The 21,029-nt window shown below is 34.3% G+C and overlaps 1 protein-coding gene across 1 annotated transcript in view; it reads right to left on the bottom strand.

Moving 5' to 3' along the window:
- Window positions 1–3,176: 3,176 nt before the first annotated feature.
- Window positions 3,177–21,029, bottom strand: part of LOC148950486 (protein bark beetle-like) — a 113,429-nt gene continuing 95,576 nt past the window's right edge. Inside the window, 6 exon segments of the mRNA XM_089091877.1 lie at window positions 3,177–3,323; window positions 8,313–8,474; window positions 12,750–12,787; window positions 12,790–12,960; window positions 14,272–14,434; window positions 16,884–17,022. Coding sequence (XP_088948003.1) covers window positions 3,189–3,323; window positions 8,313–8,474; window positions 12,750–12,787; window positions 12,790–12,960; window positions 14,272–14,434; window positions 16,884–17,022 — 808 coding nt within the window. The 3' untranslated portion in view covers window positions 3,177–3,188.

Here is a 21,029-nt window from a genome sequence, read left to right as displayed (position 1 = left end):
GGTAGGTACAGGTTGCCTACTGGCCCTCAACTGGCTCAGCCAACCTATTGGTACATGCCTCGCTTGTCGCTTAGGTTGTGATAGCGATGAAGACAATAAAAAAGCCAGTACAAAATACTTTTTAAATAGTTGTACATGTGTAACGGAACAAAGGGAAACATAATATTGACAATTGGCGCATATCAAAAAGTCGGAATGCAATCCAGTGAATATTTCACTGTTCATATTATTAACCTCGGAATAAAATGAATATACAACTTGATGCCTTTTTTCTGCTCTTTCTATATGTGATAATCACTTTTGCCACAAATCAATTTTATCCCCAGACCTAATTGTACCAATTCGGGGTATGTTTTTGCACATTAGGGGAGGGGGAACGGAAGTAAAGTTTCTTTCTGATGCAAATGAGAGGCACGTTTAAACTTTACCCCCCCCCCCAAATATGCAAGCATAGAATATACCAAGAATTGATTCAATCATAGGGGTGGGGTTAAATTCATTTACGGCAAAAGTGATTACTATATATGGAAAGAGCATAAAAAGGTGTCGAGTGGTACATTCACTGTATTCGTAGTCTAAGTCAATAATATGAACAGCATAATATTTATATTTCATCCATTTTGGTTAATTTTTCATATAGTTTAAGGCTATACGAGACTGTTATAAGGATATGAGAATAAATTTTCAAAACGCGAACAAAAATAGCCTATTTAAACGAACATAAAACCAGCAATTAAAAAAAAAAAAATTCTAGTAGCACATGTCTCCTCTTGAACAACGGCTATTCTTGACCGTCACTCAACATATTAGCATACGTAGTTCGTTTCTAGGCTACTTTGACCTATCTTAATTATAGTAGCCTATCATGATTGCTTCCATTTTTATCTGGAATTTTAAATTGGCTAAGCTGTTTTTGGGTTATCAGACTCAATTCTATTACAATATCTCTGACCCACAGGGTGGTGGGACCACTAGCGGATCCAGGGGGCTGGCGGACCCTGGGCTCCCCTAAGATTTTTTCTGGCACCCTCATTCCTTGCTTTTTTTCTGTTTTTCACCTTTTTTTAATAGACTTATGGTTAGTTTTGTCACATTCTCCTTCCCCACGAGATTTTGCTCTAGATCTGCCCTTGGGCGGGGTGCATTGTCAGAAAAGCAAATACGACACTTGGAAAGAACATATAATAAGGAATTTATGGTAGGCTACTACTTTGTTGATTTAGCATATTTCCTTCAAAAGTGACCAACGACTATATATCTACCCAAAATTGTTTAAATGAATTAGAATCGTCCCTTGAACTATTTCGCCTGATGTATCCTCTTTCTACGATTCAGAATTATTATTTATTTCACCCAAATTATCCCCTAAAAGTAATTTTTGATTTTTCCTTTGTTAGCGTGTTCATTATAAACAAAACGTCAAGACTGAATTGCGATGTAGGAGAAACCTTACGTAAATCCATTGATCTATTAACAGGTGTCAATGATCCTTTCCCGTTAGACTTGTTCTTATCTGGCAATGATGTAAACTTCTGTCTGTAGTCAGTAGGCATAGAAATATCAAACCACATAACCATCAACAAACTGAACAGAACTATGAAACAACATCAAACCACATAAAAACAAACATTATAACCATCAAACCATAGAACCATCAACAAACAGAACAGAACTATGAAACAACATCAAACCACAAAATCATCAATAAAAAATAACCATGAAACTCTTGTTTGGCAATGATATAAACTTCTTTCTGTATTAAATAGGCATAGAAACATCTATTAAACATCAAACCATCTAACCATCAACAAACAGAGAAAAACTATGAAACCACATCAAATAACTTAACCATCAACAAACAGAACAGAACTAAGAAACAACATCGAACCACATAATCATCAACAAACAGGACAGAACTAAGAAACAACATCAAACCATATAACCATCAACAAACAGAACAGAATTAAGAAACAACATCAAACTAAATAACAATCAAACAGGTCTTGAAAGAGGTGTGATCTTGTACAGTTAGACTGGTTATAGGTGGCAGTAGTTGTGCCTGGTTGTATTGGATAATGGGTTCTTACTTATATATATATATATATATATATATATATATATATATATATATATATATATACAGGAAAGAGAAATAGAGAACTAGGATTTTCTGCCAAAAAGCTAATAGTATTTTATTACGAAAGTGGAGGGAGGAGAGGGTTGGGACAAGGGTGTTGACCTTATTTAGTTAAAAAGGGAGTAAGTGTAGGGTCGGGGAAAAGGAGGGAAGAAAACTATCACGGCTTTCACGATTAAGAAAAAATATTATTTTTTTAGCAGAATGCAAATTAGAATTGATTGGACGTGCCTATTAATTTACATTTTGTCTTTTTCATCATTTTAATTTGATAGCCGGGACGGGTCTTAGGCAGGGATACGGAATATCTTAATTTTCGTTCATCGTCTCAAGATAATATTTAGACTATTTGCCTAATATCAAACCGCTTTATATATAAACATCCTAAATATAGCCAACCTGTTGGCCACTGAAAAATATTTAAGTATACATTAACATTTAAAATAGCAAACTGGTTGGCTACTGAATTGAGTCAACGCATACACAGAAAAGGAAATTAGCGAACTAGGATTGTCTTCAAATGAATGCTGACATTTTTTTTTTCCTAACAGGTGAGGGGATAGGGAAAAGGCTGTTGATTTGACTTTATTTAAGGAAAAGTAGGTAAAAAGAGGGTTAGACAAATGGAGTTTAGAAAAGAGGCGTTCAATATTAAGAAAAAGGTGATTGTTTAAGCAAACTGTAAATTATAATTGATTTGAAGTGCCCATTAATTTAAATTTTCTCTTTTCCATCATTTTGCAATGATTGACCGGAGGGTTGGAGGTGGGGATGGGGAATATCTTGCTTTCCGCTCATCATATCTACATAATTTTTAGGCTATTTCACTAATATCAAGACAGATATTCACTACAGAGCTATATAAGCTATATGGCTATACAGAGCTATATATGAGCTATACAAAGCTATATATATACCTGATGAAAACTCCATTGATAAGCCCTTTTCAGATCATGAATGAATGAATTCAGCAATAATTTAAATTCAAATCCAACACACAGAGATATGTATACACTAAAAAATTTATTGGGGAAAATTGAATAAAAAGAGATCATGCACTTTTTACTGAAACAAAACAAGAACAAGCAATATCTTGAGATTCCTGCAAACAAGGGCATGTTTGGGAGTAACGTGGCAAATATCGTGCTGGCTTTCTTCCATTCAGCTTGTAGCGTAAACACTCGGTCTGAAAAGAGAATATATTATTGGTTAATTCCTACAATAGGTTATTATTGTAGCATTCCTATCCCTTTACTCATACCCTCAATTTTTTTTTTCAAGGAACAATAAGCTGTTTAACGTTATTTCGCGTGTTTGTTTGAACCATATAGTGACCTAGTTAATTATAAAATAAATTATTTTTTTAATGTAAAGCAGAGACGGTATCCTAGCAAGGTGGTATCCAGAAGGGGGGGGGGGTAGGAAGGTATTACATTTAAATGATAATATCTCGAATTTTTTTTAATGAAATCGGGGATGCAAAAAAGTTATTTTTTTTTAATCTAAAGCAGAGACGGCATCATATCAAAGTGGTATCCAGGGGGGGGGGGGAGCTATCAAATTTAAATGATAAAACCTCAAATTTTTTTTGAAAGCAGGGATGCCAATAAGTTAATTATTATTTTTTTATTTAAAGCAGAGACGATATCCTATCAAGATGATGGTATCCATAGGCGGGGGGGGGGCATAGGGAGTTATTATATTTAAGTGATAGTACCTTGATATTTTTTGATTGAAAGCAGGGATGCCAAAAAATAGTTTTTTAAAAATTAAAGTGGAGACGGTATTCTATCAAGATGGTATCCAGAGGGGGGAGGGGCGATAGGGAGATATTATATTTAAATGATAGCATGTCAAAATTATTTATTTTTTAAAGCAGGGATGCCAAAAAGTTAATTATGTTTTTAATTTAAAGCAGAGAAGGTACACTATCAAGGTGCATGGTATCCAGGGGGGGGGGGCTTAGGGAAGTATTATATTTAAATAATAATATCTTGAATTTTTTTATTGGAAGGAGGGATGCCAAAAAGTTTTTTTTTTTTAATTTAAAGCAGAGACGGTATCCTATCAAGATGATATCCAGAAGGGGGGCATAGGGAGTTATTATATTTAAGCGATAGTGCTTTGATTTTTTTTTTCATTGAAAGCAGAGATGCCTAAAAGCTATTTTTTTAAATTTAAAGCAGAGACGGTATCCTATCAAGGTGGTGCCCAGACAGGAGGGGGGGGTAGGAAATTATTATGTTCAAATAATAATATCTTGAATTTTCTTATTAAAAGCAGCCTCAGTCCACACAAAGTGGATAAGTTGATTTTTATTCATGACAATTATAGCCACATCCCGCAGATAGAATAGACTTCCAAGTTCGACTGAAAGAATTTTTTTCGACCAGTTGGCCCCTAGATGTTTTGTCCCTCCACACTATTTTGAAAAATACCTTTTTTTACACATACTAATATTTGGACTTTCGTTAGTATACCAGCTTACCCGTCACGCGTTGCCACGATCTTAAAAGAAAGGAAATTCAATGGGAATACCCCTAAGGAAAATTTCTACACCTTCACTGTCTTAGTTAAAAGTTTCTAACGTCATAATGTTTTCATTTTAGTTTAATTATAATTGAGAAACATATTCGAATCATACAAGATTACGTTGAATTGCTATGCATGCTCTTCGAAAAGCTGTTCAATTTTCTGATATCGTCCATTATATAAATTCATTTAGGTTTGACCAAGCTAATTGGTTGAGACTGACGCATTGATTGGAAATTAACTTTCATTTTCCTTCCAGTACTGAGGTGGGTCATCAACAGTTTGTCATTGGGAACTGATGCGTGATTATTTTTTAAGGTGAAATTTTATTTATTCTATTCAAAATGATTATAAATGATTGTGGAAAAAATTGGTAGGACAGGTTGATGTGTTTTTGTGTTTTACATATATTTCCGCTTGCAATTGTATGTTCTTTTGTGTATAGTAAATATTGTTTTTTGTTTTATGTATGGTATATTTCGCCAGTTGGATAATGTTTTGAAATATGAATCAACACATGTAAATTAAAGAAGGAAGAAGCCAAGCAAAAATACTCCGTACAACATATTTGTCCAACCCCTATGATAATTTAAAAATCAACAAGATTTTCTTGAGTTATACTTGATGTATTTCTTTTAATTGTTATTAAAACCCGTTTTTAATACAAGGAAGGCTTTTTAGGAATCTAAAAGAGCAAAAAAAAAAAAAAAAAACAATCAAAATAAAAGTCACCCATTTCAACTGTTTTAAAGGTGACAAAGCAGATATTGGCAGAGCGCAGTATGAAAAAATTAAGCTTCTAAGTTCAAGCTTATTTTCAAAGTTTTTACCCAGATAACTAACGAATTTGGTGATACGGTATTTGAAGTTTTGTATGCTGTAATGCTCGATGAAAAAAACTACTAATTTTTATGATTATTTATGCTAAGAATACATAGCTAATAAGAACTTCAACTATTATGCAAGGGTTCTGAAACGCCACAGCCATTTCGTTTCTACCAGATTTCTACTTCTCTTGATGAGTAACAAAGAAGACCAGTTTCCAGCCAGCGACTTGTGAAGTTTTGAACTCATGAATAGGCTCAAATCTGTTGTAAGTTTAAGCTGTGATTTGAAAAAGACTGATGAAAACGTTAATGTTTGCGGTAAAAATTGATCGCGCTTGCGGCACACCACCGACGTCTTACTGGCGGCACGGTGCGGCGCGCTGTTTTTGGCCCCGCCGCCACTGGACTTCCCTCATCGGCACAACGCCAGGGTCTAGGTAAGACTAAGCTTGATGAAACTTATATATTTGAAATCAGCATTAAAATATGATTCTTTTGATGTATCTATTGGTATCAAAATTCCGTTTTTTTAAAGTTTCGGTTACCATTGAGCTGGGTCGCTCCTTACTTACAGTTAGTTACCACAAATTGTTTGATCTCTTTTTAAAGACACATCAAATTTATAATTACAAATGGAAAGAGTTATTAATGAACGCCTGGTAAGTAGGAACCCGGAAACCTTGGAAACCATGTAAATGAACTATTTGATAAACTGTGTTCTGTGCAAAGTGATTCGATGTGGCATTGACAACGATTTGATCAAATTCCACAACATTGCAGTATGGAACTTAATTTCGTGTGATAACATTATACCAAAAAGTTACCTAAAAGAGAAAGAATAAATAATTGTTATGAAAAGGATAAAAATTAAAACTAGGAAACTAAAATTGGATAGAGTTTGATTTTATGAAGTAAGGTAGAAAATTTAGTATAGATATATATTCAAATCACTGGTAATTTTGTAAAAGATCTATTTTATTTTTTTTCAAAATATTTACAACTAGCCGAAGAGCCAATGAATCAATAGTTAAAGAGTCAAATTCACAGCCAAATGCACGCAAAATGGTAAAGAACTGCTCTTTGCAATTAAAACGCCAGTTTGCACGTCGGTTTTGCTGCTAGCTGCTCAGTCTATCAAAGATAAATTTCATTCGAGAGGGAGTTTAGAATCCTTGAATTTTCCACGGAAATCCCTGTAGTCGTGGCTCTGGGGAGTGTTTTAGTCACAGAGAGAAAGATAAAGAGAGAGAGAGAAGGGTCTAGGCACCAGGGTTTAGGTAAGACTAAGCTTGATGAAACTTATATTTTTGAAATCAGCATTAAAATATGATTCTTTTGATGCATCTATTGGTATCAAAATTTCGTTTTTTTAAAGTTTCGGTTACCATTGAGCTGGGTCGCTCCTTGCTTACAGTTCGTTACCACAAACTGTTTGATCTCTTTTTAAAGACACATCAAATTTATACTTACAAATGGAAAGAGTTATTAATGAACGCCTGGTAAGTAGGAACCCGGAAACCTTGGAAACCATGTAAATGTACTATGTGATAACCTGTGTTCTGTGCAAAGTGATTCGATGTGGCATTGACAACGATTTGATCAAATTCCACAACATTGCAGTATGGAACTTAATTTCGTGTGATAACATTATGCCAAAAAATTGCGTAAAAGAGAAAGAATAAATAATTGTTATGAAAAGGATAAAAATTAAAACTAGGAAACCAAAATTGGATAGAGTTTGATTTTGTGAAGTAAGGTAGAAAATGTGGTTTAGATATATATTCAAATCACTGGTAATTTTTTAAAAGATCTATTTTTTTTTTCAAAATATTTACAACTAGCCGAAGAGCCAATGAGTCAGTAGTTAAAGAGTCAAATTCACAGCCAAATGCACGCAAAATGGTAAAGAACTGCTCTTTGCAATTAAAACGCCAGTTTGCACGACGTTTTCGCTGCTAGCTGCTCAGTCTATCAAAGATAAATTTCATTCGAGAGGGAGTTTAGAATCCTTGAATTTTCCACGGAAATCCCTGTAGTCGTGGCTCTGGGGAGTGTTTTAGTCACAGAGAGAAAGATAAAGAGAGAGAGAGAAAGAGAGACCAAGAGAAAAAGAAAGAGAGAGAGAGTGTGTGTGAGAGAGAGAGAGAAATAATAGGGTATTTTGCAGTAGAATTGTTTTGCTTGAGAGTCTAAGGAAATAGATCTAGAGCAGGAATTAATTTATTTCAAAGACCAAAATCCTTTGATTTTGATCAGAGGCGTTTAGTACAATGATTTGAGAGGCAACACGATAGAATTGCCTATAGTAAAGAGCCATAAGTTTCCAATGTATTTTTCTCTCGAGCCACTTCATATAAAAGGGGTTGTAAAAACTTCGGAGGGGACTCATCCAGTTGGGAATTGAAAGTTCTAGTGCCCCTTTTAAAAATAAAAAGCCGGAGGGTAATCAGCCCCGTCCAACACACTTTTTAGATACCCTCTACCTAAAGATATTCCATTAAAATTTTAAGATAGCCATATAGTTATATACAAATAAATATAAAGTACAAAAAACTTATCTGTTTCTGTTGTTGTCTGAATTATGCAGATTTATATTAGTTTTGACTAGATTTTGAAAGAAATTAATTTTCAGCTGTGGGGGGACAAATTGGGGTCTTGGGAGGGAGGCAAACCGAGGTCTGGGAGGGACAGTTTCCCCCTGTCCCATAGCAAATTATGCCCCTCATTAACTTCCTTGTTGTTTTGATAAAAAAAATATCTTCGAAAAAATCACTGTTTGAAAGAGCTCAAAGATAAACACATGCATTGGCACTCACTTGCTGGCTTGGTGATTGCTGTCTTCCTTTCAGTAATAGAGCTTCAAATTTTTCATTTTCCTCAAAAGCATTATTATAAAGCCTTGCTCGAAGGGACATAGGTGCTCCACTTGAGTCCGCCTGAATATGTAGACCTCCTTGGTTTCCTTGGATAAGGTTATGCTGCGCAAGAAAAGTTATACTATTAAAAAACAATTATTATTGGAGATTTATGTTTTGACGGGACCGCCTTTCTTTATCTGTAATAGTTTTTAGTAGAAAAAAAGAAAAGGCAAGAAAAGAGAAAACAGGACCTTGATCCATTAATCATGCTCCTTATAAAATTTAAAAAAATTGCGCGACGGGATCGGAAGAAGAGGTAAGTACAAATAACAATTTGTGCGAAAAAATTCCTTAAAATGTAGACAAAAATGCTAAGCAATGTCATTCTTTCGTAGTTTTAACTAGAACAGAATCTAGGATTGGAGCCGAGATTTTCGTGTCAATATAAATCAACTCGGCATACCTTAAGGGGATTCGATACCACAAAGAATCAGCCTTTCTCGTCCATTATAAACTTCTTTAGTTTGTGTGGCCAAAACATTTAGAATTGATTGGGCGGTCTTGCCATAACTTTTAGAGCTTGGATAAGCGATCCAAACAAACAGCAGAAAACTAAAAGCCAACTTCCATTTTCCCAGAATTCTTAGAAACATCTTGTAACCTCTCTTGTTTTGTGCTGGAGATAGATATATTTAGTTTTAAAGAAACTTATTTCATAACAAAGTGTAAATTTTGTTTTTTCAATCAAACGGAGCAAAATTTTCTGTTTAAAATTCAGAAAAGTGTTGTTCCTAAAGACTTTCTGGTATACCTGCTAGGAAAATGCCCAAAATCACCCCAAAAGAAACGTTATTTGATCAATTTGACAACTCTTCGAATTTTGTGTGGTGCATCCCGCTTTGATTAAAAAATTTCCCTACATAATTCCATTGTCTTTTCAATCAAATTTCATAATCAAATCACACATTCTCAATTGGTTTCAATGATATGTAGTCCCCTGGAAGAATTTGCTAATAGACCCATTACCTTTGTGACAGTCAGCCGACTTTGAGGCTTGAACAATGATGTTTGAGGTATCGAATCCTCTTAAATTTGAATAAGTAAAAACACGTTTTTTTGTGCAGAGAAATAGTAAAGGACCAGCCTTACACTAAAGACATTTATTAAACAAAAAAGTTTAATGTTTCTATCGGAATATGTACATAAACCAGACTGCCACCAAAGAAGTAAAGATGATAGTAAAGCACCAACTAATTTTTAAATATGATCCCGTCCAGATCGTAACTAAATTAATTTAGTGGTTATACTTGTGATTGTAATTAAACATTGGTAGTACCACGTGGTGTTATCAACAACTTCAGTCTATTTCAGCAAGATCCACTGATAATAACTCCACAATGTGTTATTTGAACGATCCACAACCGTCAAAGCAAAATCACTTTCACCAACTGGGGCAATAATAGTTCACAGTACACACTTGAAATATATATATAGTTAAAAACTACTGAGCATAGACAACGATCATTGGTCATTCCGATTTAATTTTGAATTTGATAGCCAAGTTATAACTTTTTGCCAATTAGCCATATTAGAATTTTACCACCACGTCCAGTGAGAATATTAGCCTCATTTGTCATCATCCATTTTACCTAGCTGTAAAAAAGCTCATTCTACGCCCTTCAAGTTGATTACAACCCCTTTTGCTCCGCTGATCGAAAGTAAAACAGGAATCTGAACATAAGAAAATCTTTGGTCATTTAATGCTGACGCGGATATGAGCGAATAATTGCAACTCTCCCTGATACTGGAGTATTACCCATCAGAAATAGAAAAACAAAATCAAAACAATTTTCAATTTAAGCAATTAAAAAAAATGCCTTTTAATCAAAAAAGTATAACTCTCAATAGAAAAACTGCATTTTCAGTATTAAAACTTAGTTTCTATATATTATAAAAAGACTAAAAAGAGTAGAATTACAAAAAAAAACGGGAGGCATTATCTCTCTCCCCTTTGAGCAAATATATGCTATTTTTTCTACTATTCTGGGATTTTGTTGTTTGAACGTACAACGACAATTTTGCTACCGTTCGATAGGTAAGACTCAGATATATCCTTCTATCAAATTACTTTTTCGAAATCTGGATCTTTTTATTTAGATTGAAATGTCCGTTCAAAAATTGCAAAAACATACGAATATAGGAAAAATTTACTTTTCTTGCCGAGTTTTGATCAGTCCCTACGAAAAACTTTGAGCCTTATCATAATTCTGGGTCGATAAATAGATAGTTGTTAAATAAATAAATCCAATAATACAAGTATTTTGTTATGTCATTATAAATTAATGCTGTAGGCTTATCAAAAACATGAGTTTTAAACGGAACATAAATTTACAGAAGCAAGAAAACTAACAAATAAAGAAAATACATACATTGAAAAGAAAAATCGTATGATTTTGTCAGGTAACGCTAGATGGCAATGGCTGTTGTTATTTTTCATAGAGATGAACATGATTCCTACCTTTTTCACTTTCCCTTAGCCAATGGATTAGTCCTTATATAGATACTCATCCTTGACTCACTCATATGTTGCGCAACAAAAATGTCTTTAGCCGAATTGTAATAATCCAAGACGGTAAAAATATACGAGACTCCGTAACTAACATAAGAAAAAGGGGAACACTACTCGATTCAATTTTTGATGCTCTTTCCAAATGTAATAAAAATTCATGATAGTCTCATATACAGCCCAAATAATGTGTCTCTCTAATACTTCAATGTAGCCACAGGCCTACGTTATAACTCCTATATTAAACTGGTTATCTCTTCAGTCCAGAATTTCTCTCCGTGTGTGATTGAATGCGTCATTTATCAAAATATTATTTAAAATGATTAAAAAAAAAAGTGTAATAATAGAAGGATCATTATAATTTAATTAATAGAAACATGCTGCATATTATAAAGTAAGAATTTCATTGTTGTACGTTTTTCACATATTCCTTGACCTACCCATGGGACCATCAGCGGGGTGGGGTGTATTTTTTAGTTAATGGGTTATTATTTTTGAAAAGATAATAAAAAAAGAATCGAGTAGTGTGTTCACATTGTCCCCATGCCAGTTATGGAATCTCGTGTATATTTACTTCCACTATTTATGTTTGTGCAAGAAAGAAACTGTGTCAGATCCTGTGAGTGTTTAGATCCACTCAACTGAATCCAGAGGTAATAAAATCAATAATTAGGGGAGAAAATTATTAAAGTTTGAATTCAAAATAAAGTGAATTTAGAGGCTAAATTTAAAAGAACAAAGCTTAAAGGTCTGAAAAGTAATTTGGAAACTAAATGCATTTTTTTTCCAGTTATAAAGACAAATTCAAAACCTGCCGGCATTTATAAGCAAAACAACCTGGCAGATTGTTTTATAACTTTGGAATTTAGACATTTGGAATTTTTCAAAAGAACATTTTAGATAATTATAATAATCATTTTTTCCATTCAAGTTCAATTTAAATTAAGTTTTTAAATTAAAGCTTACAATTAATAAAATTAAAAGTAAAACTTACATCAAGAAAGCTTGCACAAGACCCTATTCCACAAATTTCTTAATTAGCTGGCCTTTTTGAAAAGAAGGCAGTAACGTTGAATCGAAAAAAAAACAAATATTCTAGTATAGCTGATTGCAATCATAGAAAAATTTTTCGCTGTCATAAGATTAATTTCAGTGTAGGAAAAATGTTGAATAAAAGCATTGTCTTTTTCACAAAATCACACAAAAACACAAAATCAAATATTCAAGTGGAACTGATTACAATTATAGGGGATTATTTTGTAGTCGTTATATTAATTCCAATGTTGGAAAAATGTTGAATAAAAGCATTCTCTTCCTCATAGATTCACACAATAGCACAAAATTAAATATTCGAGAGGGAACGATCACATCACAATCATAAGGAATAAATTCGTAGTCATAAAATTAATTTCTCTGCAGAAAACATCTTACCTAAAGGAATTATTTTTTTCATAAAATCGCCCAAAAAACAAGATTAAAAATACCAATATAAATAAATATGAAATCTAAACAATTGATATAGTTATACAACAGCAAACATGAGATTTTACCATATCAGAATCACAGGGGAATTTTTCGTAATTAGAAGATTAACTTTATTGTGGCAGATATATTGGGTAAAAGCATTCTCTTTAGCAAGAACTTTTGAAATGTTAAATTTTCATTTGAAATTTGAAAAAAGTATCACCCTTTTCTACTGTTCCTGCAATGTTATACTTTCTTTCAGTTTCACAATAAAACTTATCAGATGGTACATTAGTTCTTGTCAGTGCCCAAAAAACAGCCCCTTTCAATTTTGACAAAATATTAATCTGACTGAAAAAACTTACTCTGAATATGAGTTCATCCATGTTGCTGACACCTAATGTAAAGCAGCATTTGTGGTTGAGAAATTTCCCCATAGATGTCTCCCATTAGATTCAAATTTATTCCACTCCATGGTTATAGCAGGAGATACTTCTCCTGCACTGGATAAGCGAATTGCTCCTAATTGATTGTCATGAAAATATGAATAGGATATATTATGACGCATATCTCTATCTGAAATTGGTATAGAAAAAAAATTAGACATAGAATCTGGACAATTGCAAATAAACAAATGTAAATCATAGTTTTCAATAAAAAATAGAGTTCAAAATAAAAATACAAACAACAAAAAATATAAACTGAAGCAGAATACAAAATATATGAATAAACAAGTGAATAAATCAAAAACACAAATATAAATAAATATGAAATCTAAACTATTGATATAGTTATACAACAGCAAACATGAGATTTTACCGACTTGGAAATTTTTGCTTTTTTGTCTTTCTCAAAAACTTATAATCCAGTCAGGTTGTACATTCTCTTTACTGACAATAAAATTAAATAGGAACAAACGAGAAATACAACACGTGCTAAAAGGCAGGGCTATTTGACTTTCTTGCTGACATACACTCAAGGAATAGTGTCACGGCTCTAAGAATATGCAGGACCGGTGTCAGAAAAACAAACCAATGAAATTAAACCACACTTTTTGACGCGGAAATCTAAGACAGTAATATCTCTTTCTCTCTTTGATTATACGATTAAATTAATAACAATTTAATTTACGCAATTAGTTAAATTACTATTAAACTATTATTAATTAAAATCAGATACGAAGTCTTTTAGGAGTCTTAACAAGGAAAAAAAGAATAACAAATTGTGCCAATGGAGCGACAAGGAATTCAAGTACCCATTAGCCATGGCGTTTTCATGATTTTCTAACAATGAAATAGGGCCTTTGAAAATGGATTGTTTTTTTTTTTTTTTTGACAAGAAACAGAGAGATTTTAGGTTTTAAGATACAAAAGGATGCTAAAAAGGAGCAGAAACATCTTACTAAACGTTGGAACAGAAAAAAAATTCGAACTAAAGTGTTTTTGGAATATTCTAGAACAGATAAATTTCATGTGTGTCAGAAGGTCCCATTTTCAGTTTTGCATCCCGGGAGTTTTTGATCTCACTTTATACACATATATAAGAAGGTCTATAAGATAATCAATTATTTTTTTTCTTTCCGATTTTTGTTAAAATTTATCAAGGCAAACAATGGTCCAAATAGGGATACAATAAAAAAAAAAAAAAAAAAAAAAAAAAAAAAAAAAAAAAACTCAAGAATTATACTAGTCCACTCAACTGAGTGGACTAGTAAAGTTTAGGTAGAATCCAAATTAACTTAGACCTGTAATGAAAACCCAAATTATAATAAATTAAAATTAAACTAGTTTTTTTTCAGTTGGTACCTTAAAGGAAATTTTCAGACAAAAATGTCCCTAGGTTTCTCAAAAACTGAAAAATAAACGAATTAAAAAAGTTATATGTTACCCATATCAAAAGATGCAACGGGTAGGGCCGGAATTTCGGCAATAAAACCATGCAGATTACTTCCGCCAGTTGTATGAACTCGAACACTCAGACTAGATAAATCTGATTTCCAAAATATATTTTCTTTGGTTAAATTTTTGGCCATCAGTCGTGTTATCCTTCTCTAACGGTCTTCTCTTTTTTAGTCCATTTTGGCCATCATTATATATACATATCTCCATTATATAAACCAATGTTATCGAGTTCAGTCATATTTGCGTGATCTGTGTCGTTGATAAAACTGAATTGCAATTGTGTTTGAAGATCTAGCGAAGAATAATTTACGTTCTGACTTTTTTTTAATCACAGATCTTAAAGACGTTAGAGTTAACTCTTTAATCCATAACTTTTAAGTTAATTTTCAATTTATTTGTATGTGACTGTACTAGTGAGGTTGTACATATCTCCATTATATAAACCAATGTTATCGAGTTCAGTCATATTTGCGTGATCTGTGTCGTTGACAAAACTGAATTGCAATAACATAATGGAAATAAAAGGAAACTTAATTAACAATCATTTTTTGTATCATTCAAAAAAAAAATTATACTATGACGGCCCTACCATGATGGTCCCAGATATAGCCTTAGGATATATAGGCAATCAAACTAAAAAAACCATCAAAACAAAGGAATTCCTACTTTATAATATGCAATACAGATTATCATGTTTCCTCTTGTTATTATTCAAATTTTTAACTCATTTAAAATAGTATTTTTTTTCCAATATTCAGCACAATCACCAAAGCTAAACTGGATATCTCAAACTTACACTGCATTACCGGTTTTTACAATGGGTCAATCGACAGAAAGAACGATGGCCGGCATTCCCGCGGAAAATACCTCCCCGTGGAAAATAAGGCTTTCCATATTTGAGAGTTTTATTTGAGTTTTATTTTTGTAATTCTGTTGGGGGAAGGAATTTTGGTACTTGTGTATTATGCACCACTCATACAAGTTTACGCTGTGTAAAATTCGAGAACAAACCGGTTTTTTCGTTAGTTTCTTCGTTACTCTAGAAATAAATTCGGGCTATAGATTTGCATATTAGGGGGGGGGGGTAAACTATAGCGGGGGTGCATGCAAAATGTGTTTGGTACAATTGTTCTGCATATTAGATAGATTAGTTCTGCATATTAAGTGTATTTTAAAGCCAAATATACGGCCATGAACACAGTAAAATAACATAAATAGCATAAACTTTGATCAGCGATCATCATAAAACACTATATTAACCTACTAATAGTATTTAATACTTGGAAATAACACTTAAATGAAATATGACATTTACTTTATACTGGGATTTTTTTTTTTTTTTTTTTTTTTTTTTTTTTTTTTTTTATAGTTAGTTAGTTAACAAAATTTCCAGATACCTCGCTATTCTTCTGTAATTTTTATTGGCCATAAACCTAGAAAGAATTGTTTTCTGACTTCCAACTATACGAATACTTTATGCCCCCCCCCCCCGAGGTGCAGCCATATAGCCCAAGTTATATATTTCCAATATATTCTGTTTCTGCCACTTGTCTTTTAGTAGGGGAAAGATACGGAAAAAAATGGTCGAACCAGGAAAAAATTGGTACAGAAATTATTTTTGCACCACTGTGTTCAGAAAAAAGAGCTCTACAAGATATTAAAAATCTAAATCTCCATCCCGTTGCGAAATTTCCTTTTTTTCACGTTTTTTGCGCCTATTTTTTAGATATTTCCAGAATCCGAGAATGAGGAACCGTGAAAAGAAAAGTAGTTTATTGATGGTTTCCCTTTTAAGAAACGATTTTTTTTTTGTGCTCTTCTATTAGACAGAAACATCACGTTTAATCATTTAATTCTTTTTTATTTTTTTTTTTTGTTTTTGTTTGAAAAAAAAAAAAAAAATCAAGCGACACACGATCACGTGGTATTTTTCGAAGAGGAGCACCAATTTTCGGTTCATTTTTCTCCATCTGAACAAATAGCCTACCGGCATTCCGAATCCATTTCTTTTCCTACCGAGCTTTATTGGTGACGACATTTTCAACCAGCTGGAAAGTCCCTTCTGATATTCACTTTCTGTTACACCATGCCTTGATCTTACATTTTTTTCAAAGTTGCTTCAGTCTGCTGAGTCTTGTAGAGCCACCTATCTGCAAAAAAACTCCTCAGATGGAAAGTATTTTGGAGTCCGAGCAGAGGTTTAACACAGGTGCGTTTTTGCTTGTTTTTCTTGCCGATGCTAAGTCGCTAGAGTGCAGCACGGTCGACGCCACTAGGCGGAACGAAAAAGCTATTTCTCTAGTGGAAGCGAGAGTACTATCAACTATTGCCGGTCCCTTTCGCGGATGTGACTGTCAGATTTCCCTGGTCAAGAATCCTTAAAGCACCCATGATACTCGATGCCGGCCCTCAATAAGATCGACAGTTCATTTATTTTAGTAACCTATCTGAACTGGGGAGGGTTTAGCTACAGATTTTTCGGTTCAGAATCAGGGTTTTTGCTGTAACATTCACCGACAACTCACTTATTCCCAGTTCTCTTTTTTAGATGGCTGAGACCGCAGTTTTATGTCCCCTTTGTGAATGTTCAATAGACACCTCAGAATCGTCGGTACTGGCAGGAAAAGGAGCTACGGCGATCAATGAAGCTAGCAAAACGAGAGGTACCAGCATCTCTGTCAAGGCAGGGAACCAAGTCCATAGTGCTTGCAGAAAGACTTTCACAAACAAAATATACCTGTCGAAAATTGAAAATGAGAGACGACGAACCTTACAAGAAAAGACGAAAGCAGAAAAAGTATTACTCCGATCACGGACTCCAAGTTTCAACTTCCAAGAGTGTTGCTTTTTCTGCACTACAAGGATAAATCTCAACACTACCCACAGAAAAGGACACGAGTGGTACAAGGTTCGGACTAAAGACTCTGAAGAGAGTATAAAGGCAGCGTGCAAAAGCCGTGATGATGATTGGTCAAATTACGTTTCCCGCCAAATAAGTGCAGGGTCAGACCTGCACACAGTTGACGCCATTTATTACGCAGCCTGTTCTTCTATGTTTCGATTAAATAAGAGCCTTCCAGCCAGATTTGCGACGCAAGAACCTTTTGGAATACTCGAAGATACTGAGCCAGATAAAAAACGTCCAAGAAGGGGGAGGCCAGGTCACGATGAAAGATATCAGGCGTTTTTGAAGCTGGCTACATTTTTCGAAGAAAATGACGAAGAACAGTATACAGTCAGTGAGCTTGTTGTTAGAATGGGAGAGCTTTTGAATGGGACAGACCTTGAACCGTACTGTAACAAGTAATTGAAGAGCAAGCTTCTGGAATATTTCAGTGACCAGCTAGTATTTGCAACTATTGACGGTATGGCTGACGTGGTGACATTCAAAGAAAAAGCATCAGCGATACTCCAGAATTTTAGTTTGGTGGTACTAGTTCAGCTTGGGATATTAGTGAGATGAAGCAGAAGCTAGGAACAGATGTCAGCAATCTGATACCGTTCTGTCATGCCGTGCTGGGTTGTGACACAACCTCTCACCTTTACGGAATAGGAAAGGGCAAAGCCGTTCAGCTGCTACTTTCCAACAAGAGTTTCAGGGACAGCGCTGCTATATTTGGCGACAAGCTCGCATCGCTTGACGATATTGTGGCAGCAGGAGAGCGAGCATTGTTGATACTGTACGGTTGCCCTGATGTTTCGAATCTGGACACTGCCAGAAAGCTAATCTTTCACAGAAAATTGAGCACTGTCACCAATTTCTTGCATCCGCAAGAGCTGCCACCGACTGAGGCAGCAGCGAAGTACCACTCGCTACGAGTCTACTGCCAAGTTCAAATCTGGCTCGGGAACCCAGTAGACCCTTTACGCCTGGGATGGAAACCGCAGAATAACGAAGTTTTTGCGCCAATAAAAACAGATCTCCCTGCCGCTCCGTCTCAACTGCTGAAAATTGTCAAATGCTCGTGTCGTATTGACGGCTGTGATAGTGAAAAGTGTACCTGTAAGAAAAACGGACTTGATTGTACTATAGCCTGCCGTACCTGTACGGGAAGCTCGTGCAACAATTCGAAGTTTCAAGAAGAAGAACTTAGTGAAGAAGAATAACAGTTAACTGTGATGATGAAAAATCTAGTTCCTACATTTTGATGATGTGCAATTTCTATATATTTGAAAAATAAGATAAAAGCTTTTCTCTGAACGCATTAAGTTAGAATCTACCTTGTCTCATGGTTTTTGGCGCTGAGGTGTTTTGTCATTCCTGTTTATTGTTGTTTAGTCTTTTTTTTTCTAAACCTTTCGTTTACATAGCCAAATAGACTACAAGAACGACAAACTTATTCCGTAGTAGACCTTGATAAACGCTGGTAAGAGTTTTTTTCCCCAAAGACATTTTTTTCCCCATTTTTTTTTTTTTTTTTTGCTGATAAATATTTTTCTTGTGGTCAAGTAACGAAATGATTATCAGAAATGAATTCAGAGCCAAAAGCTGATCTAAAAAGATGTGTAAAAAATTATAGTTTACGTTTTTAATTTTTTTTCCCGGTTTTTGAGAAAATAAATAAAAAAAATTAAAAAAAAACAATTTCGCATTGAGCTAGAGATTTAGATTTTTGATATGTTGTTAAGCATTTTTTTCCAGTCCGGATGGTGAAGAAACCATTTCTGTACCTTTTTCCGATCCGGATGATGAAGAAACCATTTCTGTGTCCTGGTCAAAACTTATTTTTCTCCTACTATTTGTCTTGTCTCGCTCTAAGCTGAAAAAAACTAACGAAGAAACCGGTTTTGTTCTTGAGTTTTACACAGCGTAAACTTGAGTGAGTTACCCATAATACACAAGTAACAAAACTCCTCCCCCCCCCATAGAAATTAAGAAAAAAACTCAAATAAAATTCTCAAATTTGTAAAGCTTTCTTTTCCTTGGGGGGGAGGGGTGTTTTCCGGGGGGTGAAGTATTGGGACAGTTTGAAGGCAGAAAACAATTTTTTTTAGGTATATAGCCACTAAAAAAAAGAAGAATATAGAGGTATCTGAAAATTTTGTTAGCTTAAAAAAAAAAAAAAAAAATCCCAGTATAAAGTAAATGCAATTTTTTATTTAAGTGTTTTTTCCAAGTGCTTAGTGTTTTTTTTTTTAAATGACCGTTTTTTCAAGTATTGAATACTTTTATTAGGTTAATTTATTTTTTAATTTAATTGTTCTATGATGATAGCTGATCAAAGTTTATTTTATTTGTTCCTTTCATTTATCTTATTTTAATGTGTTCATGGTCGTATATTTGGTTTTAAAATACACTTATTTGTCTATCTATCTAATATGCAGAATAATTATACCAAACACATTTTGCATGCAGACCCACTATGATTTACTAAACCCCCCCCCCTACTGTGCAAATCTATAGCCCAAATTTACTTCTAAAGTAACGTAGAAACTAACAAAAAAACGGTGTGTTCTTGAATTTTACACAGCGTAAACTTGAGTGAGTGGCGCATAATATACAAGTTTCAAAATTCCTTCCCTCTATGGAAATAAAAAAAAACTCAAATAAAATTCTCAAATTTGTTAAGCCTTATTTTCCACGGGGGGGGGGGGGGTGTGGGGCAGGGGGATTTTCCGGGGGTGGGGTGGGGGGTAATTTCCGCGGAAGGATATTTTCTGGGGGGGGGGGGTTAAAACCTAGAACCAGAAAGAACAGAAAACAAATATATATTATAAGGGCTATATGTCTGCCCATCAGGGGAAGGGGTGCATTGTCAGGGTAACACCTATTATGTTGAAAAAAAAACCCATAAAATAACGAATTAAATGGTACTATTTTAAAGTTTCATTTTAGGTTTGTATATAGCCTAGAGCTATGTATGGAACTATCAGGGGCTGGGTTAATTGTCACAAATGCCGCTTTTACCATGACAAAAAGAACATAAAATTAACAATCTAAAAATGGCTCTCATATTGTTCTCGTTCTGGAGAGCCGCTATTCTGCAAATTTCCCGAAATAATTATAGGGTATTATCTTAAATACAGCCCTTAAAACTAATACTGAACCTGATGACTGGAGCTGGAGATTTTAAGACAGATTTATGTTTGTTTTTATTGTTTTGTGCTTCCAAATAAACATTGCTGTTGTTACTTAATGGGACGACAGGTCTTGCACATCGTCAGCAGAAATAGAATAGCCCTGTTTTTTTTAGCGAGTTTCACTCTGAAATATTTGTTTTATTTTTTACAACTCGTCGTAGCACAAACTATTTTGGGCTAACATAGCGACGCAAGGTCTTCCTTCCTCCCACTAATATTCAGAGCTTCACTCGTTGCTCCCTTCTTGGGAATTCCCTTTTCATTAAAAAAAAAGTTTTTCATATTCCATTGGAGAACGTCCCTATCCCTATTATTACTTAGACTTCCAAAAAGGACAATTTTTGGTACTTTGCCATCCTCCATGGATTGAACGTGACCAAATGTTACTTTGACTATTTGATTTCCGTAATAAACTCACAATAGTGGGGATTTATTTTAATTAGGGAAAGGGGTTTGTACTTGGAAGCCGGTACTGACCACAAAAAATAAGCGACAGAGACACAATCTTGAGGAGGGATAATAAAGGCTAATAACAAAGATCCTCCAGAGCCACTGACGAAACACGGGGTGTCGAATCTCGCTTCAGCTGTCGGGCGTTTTTTACACGCAGGTAGACAGGAGAGGTAGAATGTCTGTCACCTGACCTTGCAGTAGCTAGAATTG

The sequence above is a fragment of the Artemia sp. Qi Xiang Cuo genome, chromosome 7 (assembly GCF_049724085.1).
Source record: "Artemia sp. Qi Xiang Cuo chromosome 7, ASM4972408v1, whole genome shotgun sequence".
Lineage (NCBI taxonomy): Eukaryota > Metazoa > Arthropoda > Branchiopoda > Anostraca > Artemiidae > Artemia > Artemia sp. Qi Xiang Cuo.
The sequence above is the reverse complement of the archived record's forward strand: the minus strand, read 5'-3'. Positions and strand labels throughout refer to the sequence as shown.